Below are 21,075 nucleotides of genomic sequence, written 5' to 3'. Positions count from 1 at the left end.
TCCAAAAGAGTCTACAAAGAAGCTGCTAGAGTTAATAAATGAATTCAGCAAAGTGGCAGGTTATAAAGTCAACACACATAAATCAAAGGCATTCCTGTATATCAGCAACAAAACCTCTGAAATGGAAATAAGGAAAACCACTCCATTCACAATATCCTCAAAGAAAATAAGATACTTGGGAATCAACCTAACAAAAGAGGTGAAAGATTTATACAATGAAAACTACAGAACCCTAAAGAGAGAGATAGAAGAAGATCTCAGAAGATGGAAAAATGTACCCTGTTCATGGATAGGCAGAACTAACATCATCAAAATGGCGATATTACCCAAAGTTCTCTACAGGTTTAATGCGATGCCAATCAAAATCCCAACGGCATTTCTTGTAGAAATAGACAAAGCAATCATGAAATTCATATGGAAAAACAAAAGACCCAGAATAGCAAAAGCAATTCTAAGCAGGAAGTGTGAATCTGGAGGTATAGCGATACCAGAGGTCAAACTGTACTACAAAGCAATAGTAACAAAAACAGCATGGTACTGGTACCAAAACAGGCAGGTGGACCAATGGTACAGAATAGAAGACACAGAGACTAATCCACAAAGTTACAACTATCTTATATTTGATAAAGGGGCTAAAAGCATGCAATGGAGGAAGGATGGCATCTTCAACAAATGGTGCTGGGAAAATTGGAAATCCATATGCAACAAAATGAAATTGAATCCCTTTCTCTCGCCATCCACAAAAATTAACTCAAAATGGATCAGGGAGCTAGATATCAAATCAGAGACACTGCGTCTGATAGAAGAAAAAGTTGGCTATGATCTACATATTGTGGGGTCGGGCTCCAAATTCCTTAATAGGACACCCATAGCCCAAGAATTAACAACAAGAATAAACAAATGGGACTTACTTAAACTAAAAAGTTTTTTCTCAGCAAGAGAAACAATAAAAGAGGTAAATAGAGAGCCTACATCCTGGGAACAAATTTTTACCCCCCACACCTCCGATAGAGCCCTAATATCCAGAATGTACAAAGAACTCAAAAAATTAAACAATAAGATAACAAATAACCCAATTAACAAATGGGCCAAGGACCTGAACAGACACTTCTCAGAGGAGGACATACAATCAATCAACAAGTACATGAAAAAATGCTCACCATCTCTAGCAATCAGAGAAATGCAAATCAAAACCACCCTAAGATACCATCTCACTCCAGTAAGATTGGCAGCCATTAGGAAGTCAAACGACAATAAGTGTTGGCGGGGATGTGGGGAAAAGGGTACACTTGTACACTGCTGGTGGGGCTGCAAAATGGTGAGGCCAATTTGGAAAGCAGTATGGAGATTCCTGGGAAAGCTGGGAATGGATCCACCATTTGACCCAGCTATCGCACTTCTCGGACTATTCCCTGAGGACCTTAAAAGAGCGCTCTATAGGGATACGGCTGCATCAATGATTATAGCGGCACAATTCACAATAGCTAGACTGTGGAACCAATCTAGATGCCCCTCAATAGATGAATGGATAAAAAAATGTGGCATCTATACACAATGGAGTATTATGCAGCACTAAGAAATGACAAAATCATAGAATTTGCAGGGAAATGGATGGCATTAGAGCAGATTATGCTAAGCGAAGCTAGCCAAGCCCTGAAAAACAAATGCCAAATGTCTGCTTTGATATAAAGATAACAACTAAGAACAGAACAGGAAGGAAGAGCATGAGGAAAAGACTACAGTAAACAAAGACGAATGGGGGGAGAGAAACGGAGAGAGAAGGGAAAGCATATGGAAATGGTAGGAGACCTTCAATGACACATAAAATTATAAGAGGTTATGAGGGGCAAGGGGGAGGGAAAAAAAGGGAGAGAATTGAACAATAGCAGGGGAGGCAGAGAGGGAAGATGGGAGGGGAGAGGAGGGGAGGGGGGACAGTAGGGGATAGGAAAGGTAGCAGAATACAACAGTCACTAATATGGCATTATGTAAAAATGTGAATATGTAACAGATGTGATTCTGCAATCTGTATTTAGGGTGAAAATGGGAGTTCAAAACACAATTTGAGTCAAATGTATGAAAGATGATATATCATGAGCTATGTAATGCTTTAAATAATCAATTAAACAAATTAAAAAAAAAAGAATGGAATACACAAGTTAGTGTCCATTTTTTTTTCCCCTTTTGGTACCAGAGATTGAACCCAAGGACACTTATCTATGGAGCCACATCCCCAGCCATCTTAATTTTTTATTTCGAGACACGCTCTTGCTAAGTTGCTTAGGGCCTCACTGAGTTTCTGAGGCTTTTTTTGAACTTGCAATCCTCCTGCCTCAGCCTCCCAAGCAGCTGGGATTACAGGGGTGTGCCATTGCCCCAGCTTTGTGTTCATTATTAAGGTGTGAGGTTGTAAGGAAGCAGAGACACCGCAGGGATTTCTGCTGATCACAGTCTGGATCCCTGTAGGGGCTCTTTCTGAAGAAACCTCGCAGGTGGCTCAGTTCTAAGTTATTACACGGGCATTCTAGGATTCTCCTGCTTCTCCCTCAGCCACACTGCACTCCTCATAATCCTCAACATGCCACACTCCTCATACTCTGTGACTTTGCTATGCTGTTCCCTCTGCCCAGATGTCCCTCCCCACCCCACTTTATCCACCTGACATAGTGCTTCTCGTCCTCAATGACCCTTCCCATGTCACCTGCTCTGTGAGGTCCTCTCTGATCCCCAGGCAGGTTCCCCACACCCAGTGTTCCCACCCTTTTGGACACACCTGCTGCTGCTTGACTTGCTTGCCTCCATTCCCGGATGAGCCCTCCTAGCACCAGCCCTGTTTTGTCCTGTAGATTCCCTGGGCCTAGCACCCAACTGGCCCACAATAAGTGCCATGACAAACAGCAGAGTCCAAACAGTACATCTACTGTTTTACCATTCTGGAGGTCGGAAGTCCACGTGGGTCTCCCTGGCATAGTGGCAGGGTGTTGCTGGGCCATCTTCTTTTCTGTCTTTCCTGGAACCTCCATTTTCTTGCTATTTGCTGCTTTTGGAAGCCACCTGTGTTCCTTGATCATGGCTCCTCCTCTGTCTTCAAAGCCGGCAGTGTTGCGCTCTTTTGCCATTTGTCTATGGTTTGATCTCCCGCTGACCGGGGCTGGGAAGTCTCCAACTGTAAGGACCCATGTAACTAGATCAGACCCCCCACGTATTCAGGACATCACCCATCACAAGGTCCTGAGTCTAATCACACTTGCCAAGTCTCTTTGCCATGTAAGGCAACATAGTCACTGTGTCTAGGATTAGGGGGATGATGCTTCTTTGGGGGATATTATTCTGCCTGTTACAGTAGGCTACTCATAATATCTAGACAGTATTGATTAGAGCAAGGACTTGTCTTAATTCCTCCCATTAAAATCTTCCCCATATGTCTCAAATCTCTGTACTATAATACATGGACACCAGTATGTTAAACCTGGGAATATTAAATCATCATCCGAAAGTACGCTTTTTTGAAAAGAAAGAGACCCTAGAGATCTTTGATGGAAGAGAAAGCTGTAGAAGGAACTCTCCCACCTGTGGCTCCCACCTGGCCACCTTGTATTCACTGGAGAGATCCATTATTCCATGAAGGCAATTTGGCAATGGGGGCTGTACAGAACCAGCAGCTAGATGAATGCTTGAGGTTCACAGGATTCTTTCCCAGACTCTTCTCCAAAGGCCTTCAGGGTCTTCCAGGAACATAGTTCTGCACTTCCTCAAAAATATTCCTAATGTCCCCACTGCCTTTAAATTAGATTCTAAAGTCCTTAGTGTGCAAGATAGTACTTATCATCTCTTGTAATCTTCATAATAGTCAAATGAGTTAAGTACAGTTGTCGAGTCCATTTTTTTTTTTTTGTTCCAGGAATTGAACTCAGAGGCACTTAACCACTGAGCCACATCCCCGGCCCTATTTTGTATTTTATTTAGAGACAGGGCCTCACCAAGTTGCTTAGCACCTCGCTGTTGGGTTGCTGAGGCTGGCTTTGAACTTGCGATCCTCCTGTCTCAGCTACCCGAGCTGCTGGGATTACAGGCGTGTGCCACCACGCCCAGCTGCCATGTCTATTTTATAGATTAAATACCTGAGACTAGCCTATTACTAGCTCAAGTTCCCATGGGAGGCAAAGGGCCTTGCCCATGTTACACCTGACTCCAGAGCCTGGCACTTAAGCCTGTGACCTGCTCAGCATCGTCAGTCATTGCTAGAGGAACAGGGACTTGATACCTTCCCCTCTGTTTGACAGATGCCTCTGACTAGGAAGGTGGATCATGGGAAAGGCCAAGCAGGCAGGATTCACGGGAATGGAGGGGAGACTGGACCTTTACCTCAACAGCCCTTCTGCTCAAATCCAGAGCCTTCCTCTTTACCCCGGGAGGTGGGAGAGCAGCCCAGGCAGAGCCCTGGAGACCTGGACAGCATGTCCATAGCAAAGTAACACCCATTCCCGGCCCAGGAGACCTTGCTACCTGGCCAGGGTTACATAAGCTCAACTGATTTACATATTGCTGACCCACTGTTGTATCTTAAAATAAGAAACACTGTGTACCAATGCTGGCAATTATATTTATCAAGTCAGAGCAGCGTGAGGCCCAGGTTTGTGGAAGCTGAAGCTTATCTGCCCACCTTGGGCTTTTGAAGTACCCTCCCTCTCTCCCAGAGTCCAAATTGCCCCAGTTCTTCTCTGCCTTCTCTCTGACCTCAAAACATGGTGTCAGGGGCAGATCTCAGAGAATGGCCTCCTGGGGATGAAAATGACCTGAATGTTACTGGTGAGGGCTTGCCACATGAATTCTATTTCAGCTGCTTGCGCTTTGAACCACTTAGGAAATGGATTCAGGAACCGGAGGGGCTGAAAAGTTGCCCAGAGGACTGGGGAACCGCTGCATGGCCACAGTCCGCAATAACACTGCACTGCAGACTTGAGCCCAGTCCACCCAGTCATGGACATATGGGGTTGCCAGCATCCTCCCTGCAGGGACAGAACCTGACCTCCGACCTGGGACCACGGAATGGTAGAAAGGGGCCAAGCCTCAGAAGACCTTGAATACTGAGCTAAAACTTCTACCTTGGAGCGCTGTGTTTCACTAGAGTAGTTGAATATTCTTTGAGCAGATGGCATGTCCTGACCAGCTACGTTCTTTCAGAGGATTAATTTTGGATAAAACATGGTTTGGGAAGGGAAGGGACTGTCAAGAGAAAACTGGTGAGAAGGCACGGCAATAATGACCACCAGAAGACAGTGAATGGTCCAAGTTTAAGCAACGCTCACCAAGATTCATTCCACAAAGTTCTCAGGCCTCTCATTCGAGATCCCTCGGTGACTTATACTCAAATGAGACACACTCAGGTTTTTGGTGTTTTTATGGAGAGTAATTTTTATAACTATTAATTCACACCGACATTACTTTCCCTCCCGTCCTTGAAAAACATGTTGTGCAGGGCACAGGTGGTGGGAAACAAGTGAGCTCCTGCTTCCACCCGCTTCCAATCTGACTGTGGCACTCGAGGCTGCCAGGCACCACCAGGCACCTTTGGGAAAGTGTTTTATTCAGCAGAATATGTGCTAAATTTTTTCAAAACCAGACCTTTAAAAAAATAGAGCTATATCTTAATGTTTAAAAAAAAGGCCCTTTTCACTGCATTAAAACTCAGAGAAGTGGCTTTAGAGTGGTTTGGGTAATTCTGTCTCTCGCCCATTCTCCTCTCCAGGATGCAGCCGCTGTGCAGGCAGCCAAGCCGGCCAGTGGGCTGCAGAACCGCAGCGCTGGGCTCCCGGTCCGCATGGCTCCAGCTTTCATTCATTCCCAGCCCCCGCAGAGCCCACGCTGCCTGCCAGCTTTAAATCCATTTGTACAGGAAAGCCTGCCATGCTGCTCCGCTAATTTTAGGAACTGCTCGTGTTGATTCAGTCTCTCTGCGCCCCCTGCTTGCTCTTTCTCACAACGGCCATCCTTTCAGCAGAGACTGGGGCACCCCTCTCCTCCCCTTGCCTGCTCAGTTTTGCCCTGCATCCCCCTCTGTCTGGGTCACCTGCACAGGATGGGAACAGGTTTTCAGAGATCCCTATTTCCTTACTTTTTTTTTTTAAGTGTCAGAGGTAGACAGAGCATTTCTTTTCTTTTAAGTTGTAGATGAACACAATCAATTCCTTCCTTCCTTCCTTCCTTCCTTCCTTCCTTCCTTCCTTCCTTCCTTCCTTCCTTCCTTCCTTTCACTGAGGATTGAACCCAATGCCTCACATGTGCAAGGAAAGTGCTCTACCACTGAGCCCCAGCCCCATTACTTTTTTTGATAGACATTTCCCCATAAGTCTGCCCAAAAACATGGATGGAGCTGGAGACTCTGCCTCTTGTTCACAGGTTTACATTAATAGAGCGCTAAGTGGGAATTTTTTTTTTAAATCACATCCAAGTTCAAATATGCCTTAAACTAAAAATAATTACATTTAAATAACTTTAGAGAGAATGATATAAGGGAGGATTTAAATGTTAGCTATAAATTGATACTCACGCTTTCACATTTTTTTTTAATCCCAGAGTATAGCAGAAGTGACTGGCATAGAAAATGCACTTAATAAATGCTTCATGGAAGAAGGAATCTGTGAATTTTTTCTTTTTCCTTTTCTCTTTCTTTCTTATTTTGTACTGTGGATTGAACTCAGGAGTAGTTCCCACTGAGCTATATCCCCAGCCCGTTATATTTTAAATTTTTGAGACAGGGTCTTGCTCAGTTGCTTAGAGCCTCACTAAATTGCTGAGCCTGGCCTCAAACTTGTGATCCTCCAGCCTCCACCTCCTGAGTTGCCAGGAATAAACAAATAAAGTATACGGTATAACAAATAAAGTATAAGAGCTTGGTGATTCATCCCTTTTAAGGATAAAACTTGTAATTTAATATACAGAACTATTTTTTAATAAATTACACAGGGTAGGGCTGGGGATATAGTTCAGTTGGTAGAGTGCTTGCCTAGCATGCACAAGACCCTAGGTTCAATCCCCAGCACCACAAAAAAAATTAAAAATAAATAAATAAATTATACAGGGTTGTATCTTCAGGCATCTGTCCTGGGGTTGAACCTGGATTACGCAGCTTTGTCTTAAATCTCCCCAATCTCAGGTTCAAATGGCTAATGCAGGAGAGAAAATGTACATAAGCGCTTTTTAGATAAGACAGGTCTGAGTTAATTATTCTAGTGGCTCAATAATGTCTTTCAGATCCACATACTTTGCATTTTCTTCCTTTTTTTTTTTGCCACTTTTACCCATAGGCTCACCTTCCTCACAGTTGCAAGTGGCTGCCACAATTGCAGCATCCTGTGCAGATGTGACATTATTCAGCAGAAGAGGAGAAACACTTTGTTTGCACGGCCCCATTTCAGGAGTGCAGAATCTTGGACGCTCCCTAGAAGAAGGCCCATTGTACCTTTTTAACTAGAGCAGAGTTACAGAAGACTGCTGGCCCTGGGATCCCACTTTGAGTCCTAGGGTCCTGCACATTTCCTCAGTTCCTGCTGTGTCTGTAAATAACGGGTGCTCACTAAGTCCTTGTTTTAATGATTCCAGTGCTATCTAAAACAAGGCCTGTCTCTCTGGGTTGTAAACAGTACCAAAGACATACTATCGACTGATAATGTCAATTGGAGACTGATAGTGCGTCGCCAGATCTTCCTGCCTCGTACTTTACATCTTAATAAGCTTAGTTTGATTTCATCCAAATCCATCCCACTAAGTACATTTTAGAAAGCCCCAAAACTTTGCTATACCAAATATCTCCTGACAATATGGTGGTTATACTCTTGAGTACAGGGCTGAAGAGCTTTGGGCATGGGATCAATTTCATCCGCTTATAGGGACAGTCACAAAAAATGCCTTTTAAAAAGTCATTAGAGGCAATATTTTTAAAGACTACTCAGTGAACATAATGGTGCTTCCTGTTAGGACACTGTGAAGCATTAGAAGAGAGAGACTTTGAGGCAATCCTGCTACAAGAGCTAACCGTGGAGAAGATGAGACCCAAGGGGAGGGCAGGGAGGGAGCCTAGACACTGGAGGGTGTCTAAGAGCCCTGCCTACCCAACCCCCACCCCCGCTTCCCTGGGGAGACACAGGGCCCTGCTGGAATTCGCCCTCGCAATTGTGAAAACTCACTGGCAGGCAGGCAGGCATATGTCTTCCCAACTTGAAGTTGACCATGATGAGAGTATTTATACCATGGAAATCCAACAAACTGGGGCTCCACCACCCTTTTGTGGACACCCAGATTTCCAGCACACCAGTAATTCCTAGGGCCTGGAACGAAACATGGAGATGGCTGGGCGTGGTGGCGTGTGCCTGTAACCCAGCTACCTAGAGGCTGAGGCAGGAGGATCCAAAGTTTAAAGCCAGCCTCTGCACTAAATGAGGCCCTGTCTGAGAAAAGAAGGGGGACCTGGGGCTATAACTCAGTGATGGAGTGCCTCTGGATTCAATCCCCATTTCCTGAAAAATGTATAATAAAAAGGAAACATCAAGATTCCTTTTCAGGTAGGCTTAGAGGGTACCATTTCCAAGGGAAGCCTGGAATGAGGTTGGGTCTGGAGTGACACTTGAGCCTTAGAGGCAAAGACTGAAAGAGGGTGCTGAGGGCCTGGGCCTCCAGGCCAGCTGGGAGGAAGTGGCCCCATGTTTTCGACCCTCCAGGTGGGCAGGTTGCAGAAGGGCTAGAAGGACGAGAGAGCAGAGCAGGAGAGGCCGCCAGCCAGTCTGGACAACCAGGAGGACAGGTGCTTGGACCTCAAGCCTGGAGGACCAGGAAGGACCAATAGCAGTAGCAATAGACTGCATCCCATGTGGAACCAGCCAGAAGGCAGCCAAGGACACTAGGGGAGGGGACAGCAACTGACAGCTCCCCAAAGCCCAGTTTGGTGTTGTGTGCTGTTAATGCAGGCGTTACATAAGGGGTGGCTCATGTCCACCAAGCTATAAGGCGTCTGATCCCTGCTTTCAATCCCTAACATCACAATAATAATTATTATTTTTCTTTGTTATTATCTCCTTTTAAATTTTTTCTTTTTTATTATTTATTTTATTCCATTATTTTATGGAGTATATTTTTTAAATTTTATTTAATTTATTTTTTTAGTTGTAGTTGGATACCTTTATTTTATTTATTTTTATGTGGTGCTGAGGATTGAACCCAGTGCCTCTCACATGCTAGGCAAGTGCTCTGCCACTGAGTTACAGCCCAGTCCCTTATAATAGTTTTAATTTTCATTTCTCTAATTGCTAGAGATGTTGAACATTTTTTTTTTCATATATTTGTTGATCAATTCTTCTTCTGTGAAGTGTCTATTCAGTTCCTTAGCTCATTTATTCACTGGGTTATTTGGGGGGGTTTTGGTGTTAAATTTTTTGAGGTCTTTATATATCCTGGAGATTAATGCTCTGAGGTGCATGTGGTAAAGATTTTCTCCCATTCTGTAAGCTCTTTCTTCACATTATTTGTTCATGACACAATTCATTATTTAGAAGATCCAAAAATCTCCACCAGAAAACTTCTAGAACTGATAAATGAATTCAGCAAAGTAGCAGGATATAAAATCTACATCCATAAATCACATTCCTATATATCAGTGATGAATTCACTGAAAAGAGAAATTAGGAAAACTACCCCATTCACAATAGCCTCGAAAAGAAAAAAATATGTGGGAATGAAATTAACAAAAGAGGTGAAAGACCTCTACAATTAAAACTACAGAGCACTAAAGAGAAGAAATCAAAGAGGACTTTAGAAGATGGAAAGATCTTCCATGCTCTTGGATAGACAGAATTAATATTGTCAAAATGGCCATACTACCAAAAGTGTTATGCAGATTTTGTGTGTGCATGTGTGTGTGTGTGTGTGTGTGTGTGTGGTGCTGGGGATTGAACCATGCAAGGCAAGCACTCCACCCACTGAGCTATATCCCCAGTCCTGTTGTACAGATTTAATGCAATTCCTATTTAAATCCCAATGACATTCTTCATAGAACTTTCAAAGCAATCATGACATTCATTTGGAAAAATAAGAGACCCAAAATAGCCAAAGCAATCCTTAGCAAGAAGAGTGAAGCAGAAGGCATCACAATACCAGACCTTAAACTATACCACAGCACTATAGTAACAAAAGGGTATTGACACCAAAACAGACATGGACCAATGGTACAGAACAGAAGACACAGAGACTAACCCACATAAATATAGTTATCTCATACTAGATAAAGGTGCCAAAATCATTCATTGGTGAAAGGATAGCCTCTTTAACAATGGTACTAGAAAAACTGGAAATCCATATATATCAAAATGGAATTAAACCCTTCTCACCCTGCACAAAACTCAACTCAAAGTGGATCAAAGACTTAAGCACTAGAACAGAGACCCGCACCTAATAGAGGGAAAGTAGGCCCAAATCTTCACCATGTCGGCTTAGGAACCAACTTCCTTAACAAGATTCTTAAAGCACAAGGAGTAAAATCAAGAATCAATAAATGGTATGGATTCAAACTAAAAAGCTTCTTCTCAGCAAAGGAAATGATCAATAAGAGAGAGCCTACAGAATGGGAGAAAAATCTTTTCTTTTTTTAAGGAAGGGTATTGCAATAGAATTACACATAAGGCCTGGGGGACCTAGTGTTTGTAAGATTTCATAAAATAGCAGTCTTTAGGGCTGGGGTTGTGGGTCAGTGGTAGAACACTGGCCTAGCACATGCGAGGTCCTGGGTTCCATCCTCAGCACCACATAAAAATAAATAAAATAAAGGTGTTGTGACCAACCAAATACAACAAAAAAATAAATATTAAAAAAAAAATAGCAGTCTTTAGAAAGGACCAAACTAGTGGCCCTTTTTAATAATGGAGGAAACCTGACCTCCCAGGAATCTGCTTGCCCAGGGACACTCAATGACAACCAGGAGAGGAATCAGGGGAATCTCTACCCCAGCCTTCTGATTTCATTTCTGTGGCTTCTGTGTCACACCAGAACTCACAGACGTGCACCTGCATTAAGTGAATTTGAACTTCCAGCCAGAGAACGCTGATTGCCATGTTAGCTTTTCCCCAAACCTGTGAGTGCCAAAGACCTTTTCCCTCTTCAGCCTGAAGTTTCTACTGATATAGAGAAGCAATTTTGAATCACAGCCTAGAGACACAGGCTGCAGTTGTCCCTGCAAACAGTCTCAGAGTGAAGTTTTTTATTCTTCTTTTTAATTGGTGCTATATTTAGTTTTTGGTTTCATAAAGCTTCGTAGATGATCAAAGTAGTTGACATTCACTGGGAAAACTCCAGCAGAATAGATCAGAGTAGGACAAAAAGTGACGCCAGCTCCGCCCACCATTCCCTCCTCGCAGCTGGTCAGTCACCTCTTCCTTGTGTAGTGAAAGCATTTCTAACACAGAACATCAGGCTGGGTTTTGGGGTGGGGGTCGGGGAGAGGAACAGCCCTCTTATACCTTCTTGGGTTCTGTGACCAAATAAAAAAAATACATTAGGGACATGAGAATCACCCAGAAACAAAATCCTTAGGGTTGATCTCCCACATTAGTTCTTAGATTATTTAACCCTCAGTTTCTGGCTTAGATGAAATGTCCCTTAAGACATAATCTTCTGGCCTTTCAGGAAGCATCAGAAGTTCTGCTTTTCTTTTTTAAAAAGAGAGGGGTGGGGTTGTGACTCAGTGGTAGAGCCTTGCCAAGCATGTGCCAGGCTCTGGGTTCAATCCTCAGCACCACATAAAAATAAATAAATAAATAAAGGTATTGTGTCCATTAATAACTAATAAAAATATTTAAAAACACATTTTTCCCATCCTGGAGATTGAGCCCAGGGGTGATCTACCACTGAGCCACATGCCCATTCCCACCTGTCTTTTCTTTTTTTTTTCCCAATTTTGCGGCAGGGTCTTGCTAAATTTCCAGGCTGTCTTCAAATTTGCAATCCTCCTGCCTCTGACTCCTGAGTCACTGGGATTATAGGCCTGCACCGCCACACCCATTTTTTTTATTTAAAAAAATTAATAAATAAAAGCCATCCAAATGCATTACATCCCATCCTGTAACAGGATTAATTAACGTAAGCCATGGCCTTACTGCCTTCTTGCTTGGGCACCTCACAAGTTTTGAAACCAAGGGAACGCTGGACAAATGCTCTCGACCTCATCTGCTCTTAGCTATTTGCTTTTAGTTGACTGACAAGGTGGGGGGCGTGATGGTGGCAGTTGATGAATTTTGATGCAATCACCTTCCCCACACCTTGGATTATAAATTTTCCCAAACCCTATCCTGAGTGGGTGGGTTTGAGGCTTGTACCCTGTCTCCACGTGCTTCACCACCGTTATGGTTTGGATATGAAGTGTCCCCCCAGAAACCTCAAGTGTTCCTGCCGGAATGCTTAGAGCTGAAACAATCGAGCTATGGCCTCATCAGTGCATTAAGCCATTCGTGTTAGTGATTTGAATGGATTACCTGTGTTCGAATTGTGGGCAGGGGGGCTGCATCCCTGGGGTGAGCCTTGGGAATCACATGCATTTTTTCCTGGCTTCTTGCACTTGCTCTCTGCTTCCTGGCTGCCATGGGCTAAGCAGCTCTCCTGGGCTGGGCTTCCGCCATGATGTTCTGCCTCATCTTGGGCCCAGAGCAGTGGAGCTGGCCAGCCACGGACCAAACCTCTGAATCTGTGAGCCTCAAATAAACATTCTGTCCTCGAGATTGTTTTTGTCTGGTATTTTGGTCACAGCAATGAAAAGCTGACTAACACAGTTGCCTCATGAATAAATTCTCTCTTGCACAATTCATCATTGTAGTGATTGGCACACTGCGTGGTGGCCCAAGTGAACCTGCTTTGGTAACAGTTTCGTCCTTGGCCATCAATGAGGAGAATTGCACTCTGTGGTAGTCTTTTAAAAAACACAGGTCTCTTTATGCCCATTTAAGTCACCTGGTATGAGGTATAATATTATTTATGTGTATGAAACAGAATACAAGGCAATTCCCAGATTACCAGTGTTTTGTGTTATGAATTTTCAAACTTATGATGGTGCAAAAGTGACATGCATTCAGTGGGAGCCATGCTTCAAGTGTTGGAGTTTGGACTTTGCCCAGCCTCTCAGCACGCACATACTCTTCTCTGCTGATGCTGGGCGGAGGTGCCCGCACCACAAGGGGTCCCCAGAGCCCCACAGTGGCTGTGCTGCAAGTCTGGTGCTCCACGGGCCAGGTGGGCCACTGCATTGAAGAGACTTTCCACTTCTGATGTGTTTCTGGGGACATAATCTCATAAATTGAGGGGCATCTGAATTTAGAAATTTGGATCCTTAAGCTGATTATTTAGACTGGGAGCCGGGTTCTTGGGTTTGAATTGCTTCCTAGATGACCTTTGGCAAATCACTTAACCATTCTGAACCTCTGTTGTTTCATCTGTAAATTGGAAATAACATATAATAGACATGGTCTTTTTATATATTTATTTTTTAGGTTTAGGTGGACACAATATCTTTATTTTATTTTTATGTGGTGCTGAGAATCGAACCCAGTGCCTCACGCATGCTAGGCGAGCGTACTGCCACTTGAGCCACATCCCCAGCCAAGAGACATGTTCTTGAAAGTCATTTGGTCATTTTGTCACTGGAAATTTCTCTTGGCTGTCTTTCTGAGGTCACCTAATATCTAAATTTCTACTAACTTTTTTTTTTGACGGAGGATTGAACCTGGGTATGCTTAACCACTAAGTCATATAGCAGCACTTTTTATTTTTTATTTTGAGACAAGATCTCACTAAGTTTCTTAGGGCCTCCCTGAGTTGCTGAGGCTGGCTTTGAACTAGAGATCCTCCTGCCTCAGCCTCCCCGGGGTTCCTAGGATTATAGGTATGTGCCACTGTGCACACCAATAATTTCTACTAATATCTACCTATCCTCCTATCCTTTCATGGACCCCAGCCTTCCACCCCATCCAATCACATCTCTTCCTCTTCCTTTAGGCAGCCTCCTGCTCCTAGAGAGCTTATTCATCTCTTAGAAAGAGCAGCTCAGCAACTTTACCTGAAAACAGGACATCATCACACTCTTCGGGATGTGTCCTCCTCCCTCCAGCAGAAGCACCTAACCAACAGTTTCTGCTTTCCGGGGTGAGCCCTCTGCTCCACCAGCATCTGTGAGCAGGAGGGTCTAGTGTGGGGTCTTCTGATGCAAACCCTACTATCTCCCACAGGAAGCAGACCTACCTACGAAGTTACAGGTAGAAGAGGTGAGGTTACAAATGGGAACTTGTGAATTTATGCTAACATGATGTTGCTCGGAACTGTTTTCTATTTAGGTCCCCATGTTGGAGTTCACTGGAAACACAGAGTCTGCCACCAGAACATTTGATAGCCACCAGCTTGGCTTTTCTCCTGGCTCCCTGCTGGTTAGAATGGTTTTCCTCTTGAGCCACTGAGATGACTTCTTTCTTCTGTATTTATTCAATTAACTTTTCACTCTCTCAGGCTCTGAAACCAACAGACATCCTGACATCTGAGGACACAGGAATCTCTCGCTTTCATTTCTCTCAATCATAGCAGATTTTTATTTTCTCTTCCCTAATACAAAGGCTTTCTTGGACTGCAGCTGCTGATTTTATAATTATCACTAACAACTAGTGATTTGGGGTGCAGGGAAGCATTTTCTTAGGGAAATAGCATCCTTTAGAACAATCAACCAATCAGAATTTTGGGTATAAAAATAATGCAATTTTATTGACTGCTTTGGAAGAATATATTGATATTTTCATTATAAACATACTTTTTGGGGGTGTACCAGGGATTGAACTCAGGGGCACTCAGCCACCGAGCCACGTCCCCAGCTCTATTTCGTATTTTATTTAGAGATAGGTTCTCACTGACTTGCTTAGCGCCTCACTGTTGCTGAGGGTGGCTTTAAACTTGCGATCCTCCTGCCTCAGCTTCCTGAGCTGCTGGGATTACAGGTGTGCACCACCACGCTCAGCCAAATATAAAAATTTTATATGAAGAAACTTCAGCTGGGTACATTAGCACAAACATGTAATTTCAGCTACTTAAGAGGCTGAGGCAAAAGGATTGAAAGTTTAAGGCCAGCTGGGAAATTTAGCAAAACCTGTCTCAAAATAAAAATAGGGCTTGGGTAGCCTAGCATGTGCAAGGCCCTGGGTTTAATCCCCAATACTCCCCCTGACCTCCACACAAAGAAACTCTGCACTCATTTTCTTCAGATCAACATGGAAACTGAGTTTGCATGATAATGGCTGAGTTCTCAACTAAATTATATAGCATTTTCACAACCTACATGATTTAGATAGTAGCAATAAGAGTATTAATTGCAAAATTTGCATATCGATATTTTCAAACATGCAAACTTGCTTTTTCAGAAATAAATCTATAGGAAACGAATCTATAGAAAAAAGGAACTCTTTTAAAGGCCTTACAATTTTAAAAAATGACACAATGTAATCTCCATAAGGTAGAGATTTCTGTTGGTTCTATATCCCAAGTACCTAGAACAAGGCTTGGCATATGGTAGGTGCTCAATAAATACATGTTGAATTAATAGACATATTTCTAATGATACTGGGATTCACCCCTGGGGTGCTTTACCACTGAGCCACATCCTCAATTCTTTCTATTTATTTATTTTGAGACAGCATCTCATTGAGGTGCTTATGGCTGTGCTTAGTTGCTGAGGCTGGCCTCAAACCTGTGATCCTCCTGCCTCAGCCTCCCAACTCACTGGAATTACTGGTATGTGCCATTGTGCCAGGTTTTAATGAATATTTTAGAAATACCATTTGATTAGAAATTTAAGAAACTAGAGGTGATCTGGTAGGCCATAAATCAAGTGGAAACTAAAAAGCCAGATGCAATTTTGCATCTTAAACTGATGTGGAAAGAAGCCCAATAAGACGAATTTTTCTTTTCCATTTACAACTATTGGTTTAAAGCATAACCAATGAGTCCAGTTGAAAAACACCAGTAATGGATATGTTTTAATATATAAAGTGTTACAATGTAGTTATGTTATGCTAGTCTCTAGAACACAGCTTCCTTGTCTCTGCTCAGGATCCTTGGTGGTTATTATTTACTCTTTTATCCTGGGTGACTGGTGGGCTTGATGAACAAACCAGTTCTGGGCCCCGAGGACTAGAAGGAAAAGGCTTTGTGGCAGCAGGCTCTGAGAGTCACTTCATTTTTCCAAAATGTCCCCATGAGGTTGGAAACAGTGTTGCCAGCACCAGCGGCTCCTCTCCTCTCCCCCCGAGAGGAAACTGTCTTCCCAGCTCCAGTGAGAAAGTTCCCAGAGAGGGACACTGATGAGCTGAGCTTGGGTCACCTTCCTGTCCCTTGGACTGATCTCTGTGGCCCGGGAGGAAGGATGGGTTATGTGAGAATTGTTGCCAGGATGGGGAGGGTGGAGGGGCTCCTCAAGACAGGGGCGGGCCATTCCCAGGAGAGAGAGGCCCTGGGCAGACCAACGCCTGTGACCTGTGACCAACCGTGAAAAGCAAAGCTCTTGTTTGCAGCCTTCAGATAGGTGGCTTCTTACAGTTTGGCCCTGCAAGAGTTTCAAATTCTAGGGTGACCAAAGTCCCTCAGCTTGAGGGTCCTGCAGGTCCAAGGACCAGTTAAACAAATAGTTAGCCAGCCAACAGTCTGCACCCTGTTGTTGTTGTTGCTGGGGACTGAACCCAGGGCCTCCAGCATGCTAAGCACCCAGCCACATCCCCAGCCTCTAGTCAGCCCTATTTCAAATAAGTTAAAAACAGGGCTGGGGATGTGGCTCAAGTGGTAGCGCGCTCACCTGGCATGTGTGCGGCCCGGGTTCGATCCTCGGCACCACATACAAACAAAGATGTTGTGTCCGCCGAAAACTAAAAAATAAATATTAAAAATAAAATTCTCTCTCTCTCCCTCCCTCCCTTCTCTCACTCTCTCTTTAAAAAAAAAAAAAAGTTAAAAACAGTTTCATCTGAATTACAAAGACAAAGATAGTATCAGTGTCTTTCTTTAAAGGATCAAAACATTTTTACCACAAATTCTTAAGATCTGCATAACCTAATGGACCAACAAATAAAATTTTCTCCATTTTGCCTATTGGAAAGTAAAGCAAGATGTCTTGTGAAGGTCACAATTGATGAGGAGCTGGATTAGCTTCCAGCCTAGTATGTTTTACACCAAAGTCCAGCGTCCCAACAAAAAACGCAGCCCACAGACTAGTGTTTGATATTTGACTTTACTTTATAAAAATACACAACTTAAATACATATGACACTCTGTATACAAGACATAAACAACCAGTAGATTTAACATTTTCAGCTATTGCAACAGAACAAAAATATGTAAATTACCTTATAAGAGTAAAGGGTTTATTGTTTATTGATAAACTCTGCATTCACAGTCAAGGGGAGGAGCGCCCGGAGCCATCCACACACGAAGCAAACCCACCCTGTCCAACGGTCCAACAAGCCGTTCAGCGAGGCCTTCACTGCACAGCTTCATATTGCACTGCTCATTAGACACAGTCGAACCTCTCTGTGTCACAATTGAGAGCTTTTGTCTTCTCTAGAAACGTCTAATGGAGAGATCATGTCTAGACAGCATTAAGCATGACTTGGAATTGTGCTCAACAGGGGAAATCATGAACTGCTCCTCACTCTGCACAACTTGCAGTGGAAGTTTGTTAGCTATTTTGCAGCTAAATTCATTCCCAAAAGTTTTACAAAAATGTTGGCAGACTTAACGTGAGCTTGATGGGGTACAGCGGCGAGGGAAGTGCCAAGCTTACTTGTAAGGGGCACTGTCACTATCCAAGGCAAGTGCTCACCACCCCCTTTCTAACTCAGCTGGACATCCCTCCCTGCCCCTGGCCACTTCTGAACTGACTGATCCGGCCTGCAGGGGTTGCTTGCTGACTCTGGTGATTGTTCAGACTGCATTACCTATGGCTCATTTAACTAATAGTGAAATATGTACCAGTTTATCGGTATAAAGAAATGTTTACCTCTTGAGAATTTGATACATGAGAACACACTAGAGTATGTTTCCTGAGGCAAATGTAAGCCTTAAAGAGTAGTGTGCAATCTACAGAAGTATAGTGATTTACCTTGGGTAGCAACATAAAGCCCCCAAAGTCTGGGCTTTTAAATTAACAAGCTAATAAAACCAAGGATACATTTATATGAGAAATAAAGTTACAGTGCTGAAGTCAAAAAATATTGACAGCTGAGAATATCAATTCAAAAGGAGGCACAAAAGGCGAACTGAGAAACACAAGGGAGTGTATTTTAAAGTGCTTAGGAAGGGCGGAAGATTAATCTGAAATGCCTCCAGGGATTTCTAATAAGTTTTAAAAGTTTTACTTCTTGGTGACTCAGATGTGGAAGACATGGCTTTTCTTTAATAATAGCTGCTCAAACTCTTTATTCTTTTTTGAAAAACAAGATCCTTTATAAAAACTTTTTGGCCACTGAAATTATCTGGTAGCTGGGACTGTCACTGGTGTATTTTGAAATCCTAACTGGCTGAAGAATTTTTAATAGGTTGAGCTAGACAGCACACATCTGCACCAAGAATTTTAATGAATGTATAGAGGTCTGTGGAGTTTTGCATGAAGTTAGTTAGCAAACAACTTTTCATTGCAAATCATACTTTGTTATTTCTTCATGTCCTGCTGAAGGATTATGGAAATCAGAAAAGTTCTCAGACCCTAAGGCTTAACTTTCTCATTTTATTCCTACTATATAAATAGTATGTGGCCATCCTGAATGTTACTAATGAAGATGTTGGAAACTGAGTCCCAGGACCTAAGAACCAAGCACAGGCTACGTTTCAATGAGTTACTCACTCTTAAGGATACGACTGGAAATACTAAAGAATTTTCTCTGCTATAATTACTCATCTACACAATGTAGTTGGATGAGGAGTCACCAGGATAAAAACTGGCACCAGCTGTTTTGCAGGGCCACATACTCAGTGAGCTGTCCTATTGACTTGGGCTGGTCCCCCATTCATATGACTCCCATATTTTGTTGAGAGAACAGATCCATGTTGGAATACTTGAGGCATGAAGAAGGCCTTAAGCAAAACTTAGGCCCAAGAAGAGCTTTGGGTTGGAGTTCTGCAGTCTCAGAAGCTGTTTTAATGGCCAGAGGAAAATCCCATAAGGGATCATTAAAAGAAAGCATTTTTGATTATCACCCAGATAAACACTCACTTTATAAAACAATGGTTTTCAGTGACAAGCTCAATGTAGCCTGAGTACAGTTGTACAAGGTAAAGCTACTTTGGCAGAGGTAAAAGATCCAGGAGACTGCAGTCGCTGGGGAGAAGGTAGATGCTATCTGGCAATCAATATGGGAGAGCTGTTCAAAACTCACATTATAGTAATATTCTATATACCTCAAAGCTCCAATTAGTGCAGTGGTTACAGCTAAAAATGTGAGTCAGATAATGAGTGATGGTGGGATGAGTCAAGTGGAGAGACTGGCTCTCAAAGTGCGATAGCAAACACCAGGCCTGATACTTGCTCTTCATTCCTCCCCGGAACACCCAGGACACTATGGCAGGAGAATGCAATTCTCTATGTGAAATTAATTTTCATAATCCATAGTTTAAAAATATTACTATCCAGAAATTTGCAGCCCAAGCAGAAATCATAGATTTTGCCCTACACAGATATCTCCCAGTTGCTCTCACAGCATCAGTTTCTTTAGGTCCAGATCAAGGCTTGGAAGGGGGGATGGAGGAGGCCAGGGTTTGAGGAGAGATACCTCATGGCAGATGTGGAGTATTTTTAGAAAAGGCAGAGAAGAGGAGAAGCAGAATAATTCTGGGGAGGAATTGAAGAAGAGGCCTAGAGGCCAAGCTCCTCAAAGGGCACCTGCCTTTCCCACCTGCCCGTGGGTAACTGTGAGGAATATGAAAGAGACAAGTGTCATACCAGGACTCCCCTAGAACACAAACATGCCCCAGCTGGGCTGGCCTTTCCCTGTGGGCATGCGTGAGCACAATCTCCAGGTGTGACCTGCAAGTACTTCTGTCCTGGAGCCCGACTCCTCTCTGCCAGGTGCATGGTGCTCCCTACTGCTGTCGGTAACACTTCTTTGTCAGGGAAGGCCTGAGATCCAGGAAGGGCAGGAATCGGCTGCCATTGCTTGTCTCTTTTAGGACTGGCTCGTCTCTCCCCCTGGTGGCTGGACAAGGGAACAGGGAATGTCCTAGAGGGGCAGCTCAGAACCATCTGCCCCACTCACACACTGGCAAAGGGCTGCCCAGAGTTCACTAAGGAGGGCTTGATGGTCCAGACACCCCCGAGGAACTCGTGGTAGAAGGAGCAACTTGCTTGAAAGGTCACAGTCAACTCTCAGGGGCATGGATGTTGTTTACTTGTTTTTTTCCCTTCTTTTTGCTCCTTTTTTTGATGATAAATTAAAAAAAAAAAAAAAAAAAGGAAGGAAGGAAGGAAAAAGCAAAGGGTCCCACTGTCCTCTTCCCTCCCCAGAAACCTAGTGGACTTTTCCAAGCAATCCAGGAGGGATGCTACGGCCCAGCGCCTTGGAAGCCCCTCAGGCCGCCTGGCAATCAGAAATGAAGCCCGTGAGCAGAGCCGCCTGGTTCTCTCCACGTGCAGCATCTTGCTGTGAAGGGCCTAGAGACGCAGCAGGCACTGAGCTACTGATTTACAAATGACAGCCAGGAGAGAGCAGAGCAGTGAGATTCTGGGAAGGAAAGTCCCTGTTGGTTCCTTCCCTTAGCGGTGTCGTCAGTCCAGTCTCTCTTTCCTGCTCTACTTGATGTTCTTCAGGAGGGCTGTCCGGGCATTCACCACAGCTTTGAAGGCGTCTTCACTGCCAGGCGCTACACACTTGTCGGGGTGCAGAAGCACAGCGAGCTTCCGGTAGGCTTTGTTGACCTCTTCCCTGTGGAAAGCAGCCGGTTAGCACAAGGGTCAGCACCCCCCCCCCCCCCACTTCACTAACATCTCTGCAGTCATCTCCCAAGCGATTATTACCTTTTCTA

The 21,075-nt window shown here is 43.7% G+C and overlaps 1 protein-coding gene across 4 annotated transcripts in view; it reads right to left on the bottom strand.

Moving 5' to 3' along the window:
- Positions 1–2,686: 2,686 nt before the first annotated feature.
- The window catches only part of DNAJC27 (DnaJ heat shock protein family (Hsp40) member C27), a 50,247-nt gene continuing 31,858 nt past the window's right edge, over positions 2,687–21,075 (bottom strand). For 3 of the 4 annotated variants that reach the window (XM_081264111.1, XM_081264113.1, XM_081264110.1), the window contains one exon: positions 17,285–20,975. In XM_081264111.1, the coding sequence (XP_081120237.1) occupies positions 20,914–20,975 (62 nt within the window). In that variant the 3' untranslated portion in view covers positions 17,285–20,913. Of the gene's footprint in view, positions 3,167–17,284; positions 20,976–21,075 lie in introns of those variants that run through there. The other variant, XM_081264112.1, reaches the window with a different exon arrangement.

The sequence above is a fragment of the Spermophilus citellus genome (genome assembly GCF_964194105.1).
Source record: "Spermophilus citellus genome assembly, chromosome: 13".
Taxonomy (NCBI): domain Eukaryota; kingdom Metazoa; phylum Chordata; class Mammalia; order Rodentia; family Sciuridae; genus Spermophilus; species Spermophilus citellus.
This window is presented reverse-complemented; position numbering and strand designations above follow the sequence as displayed.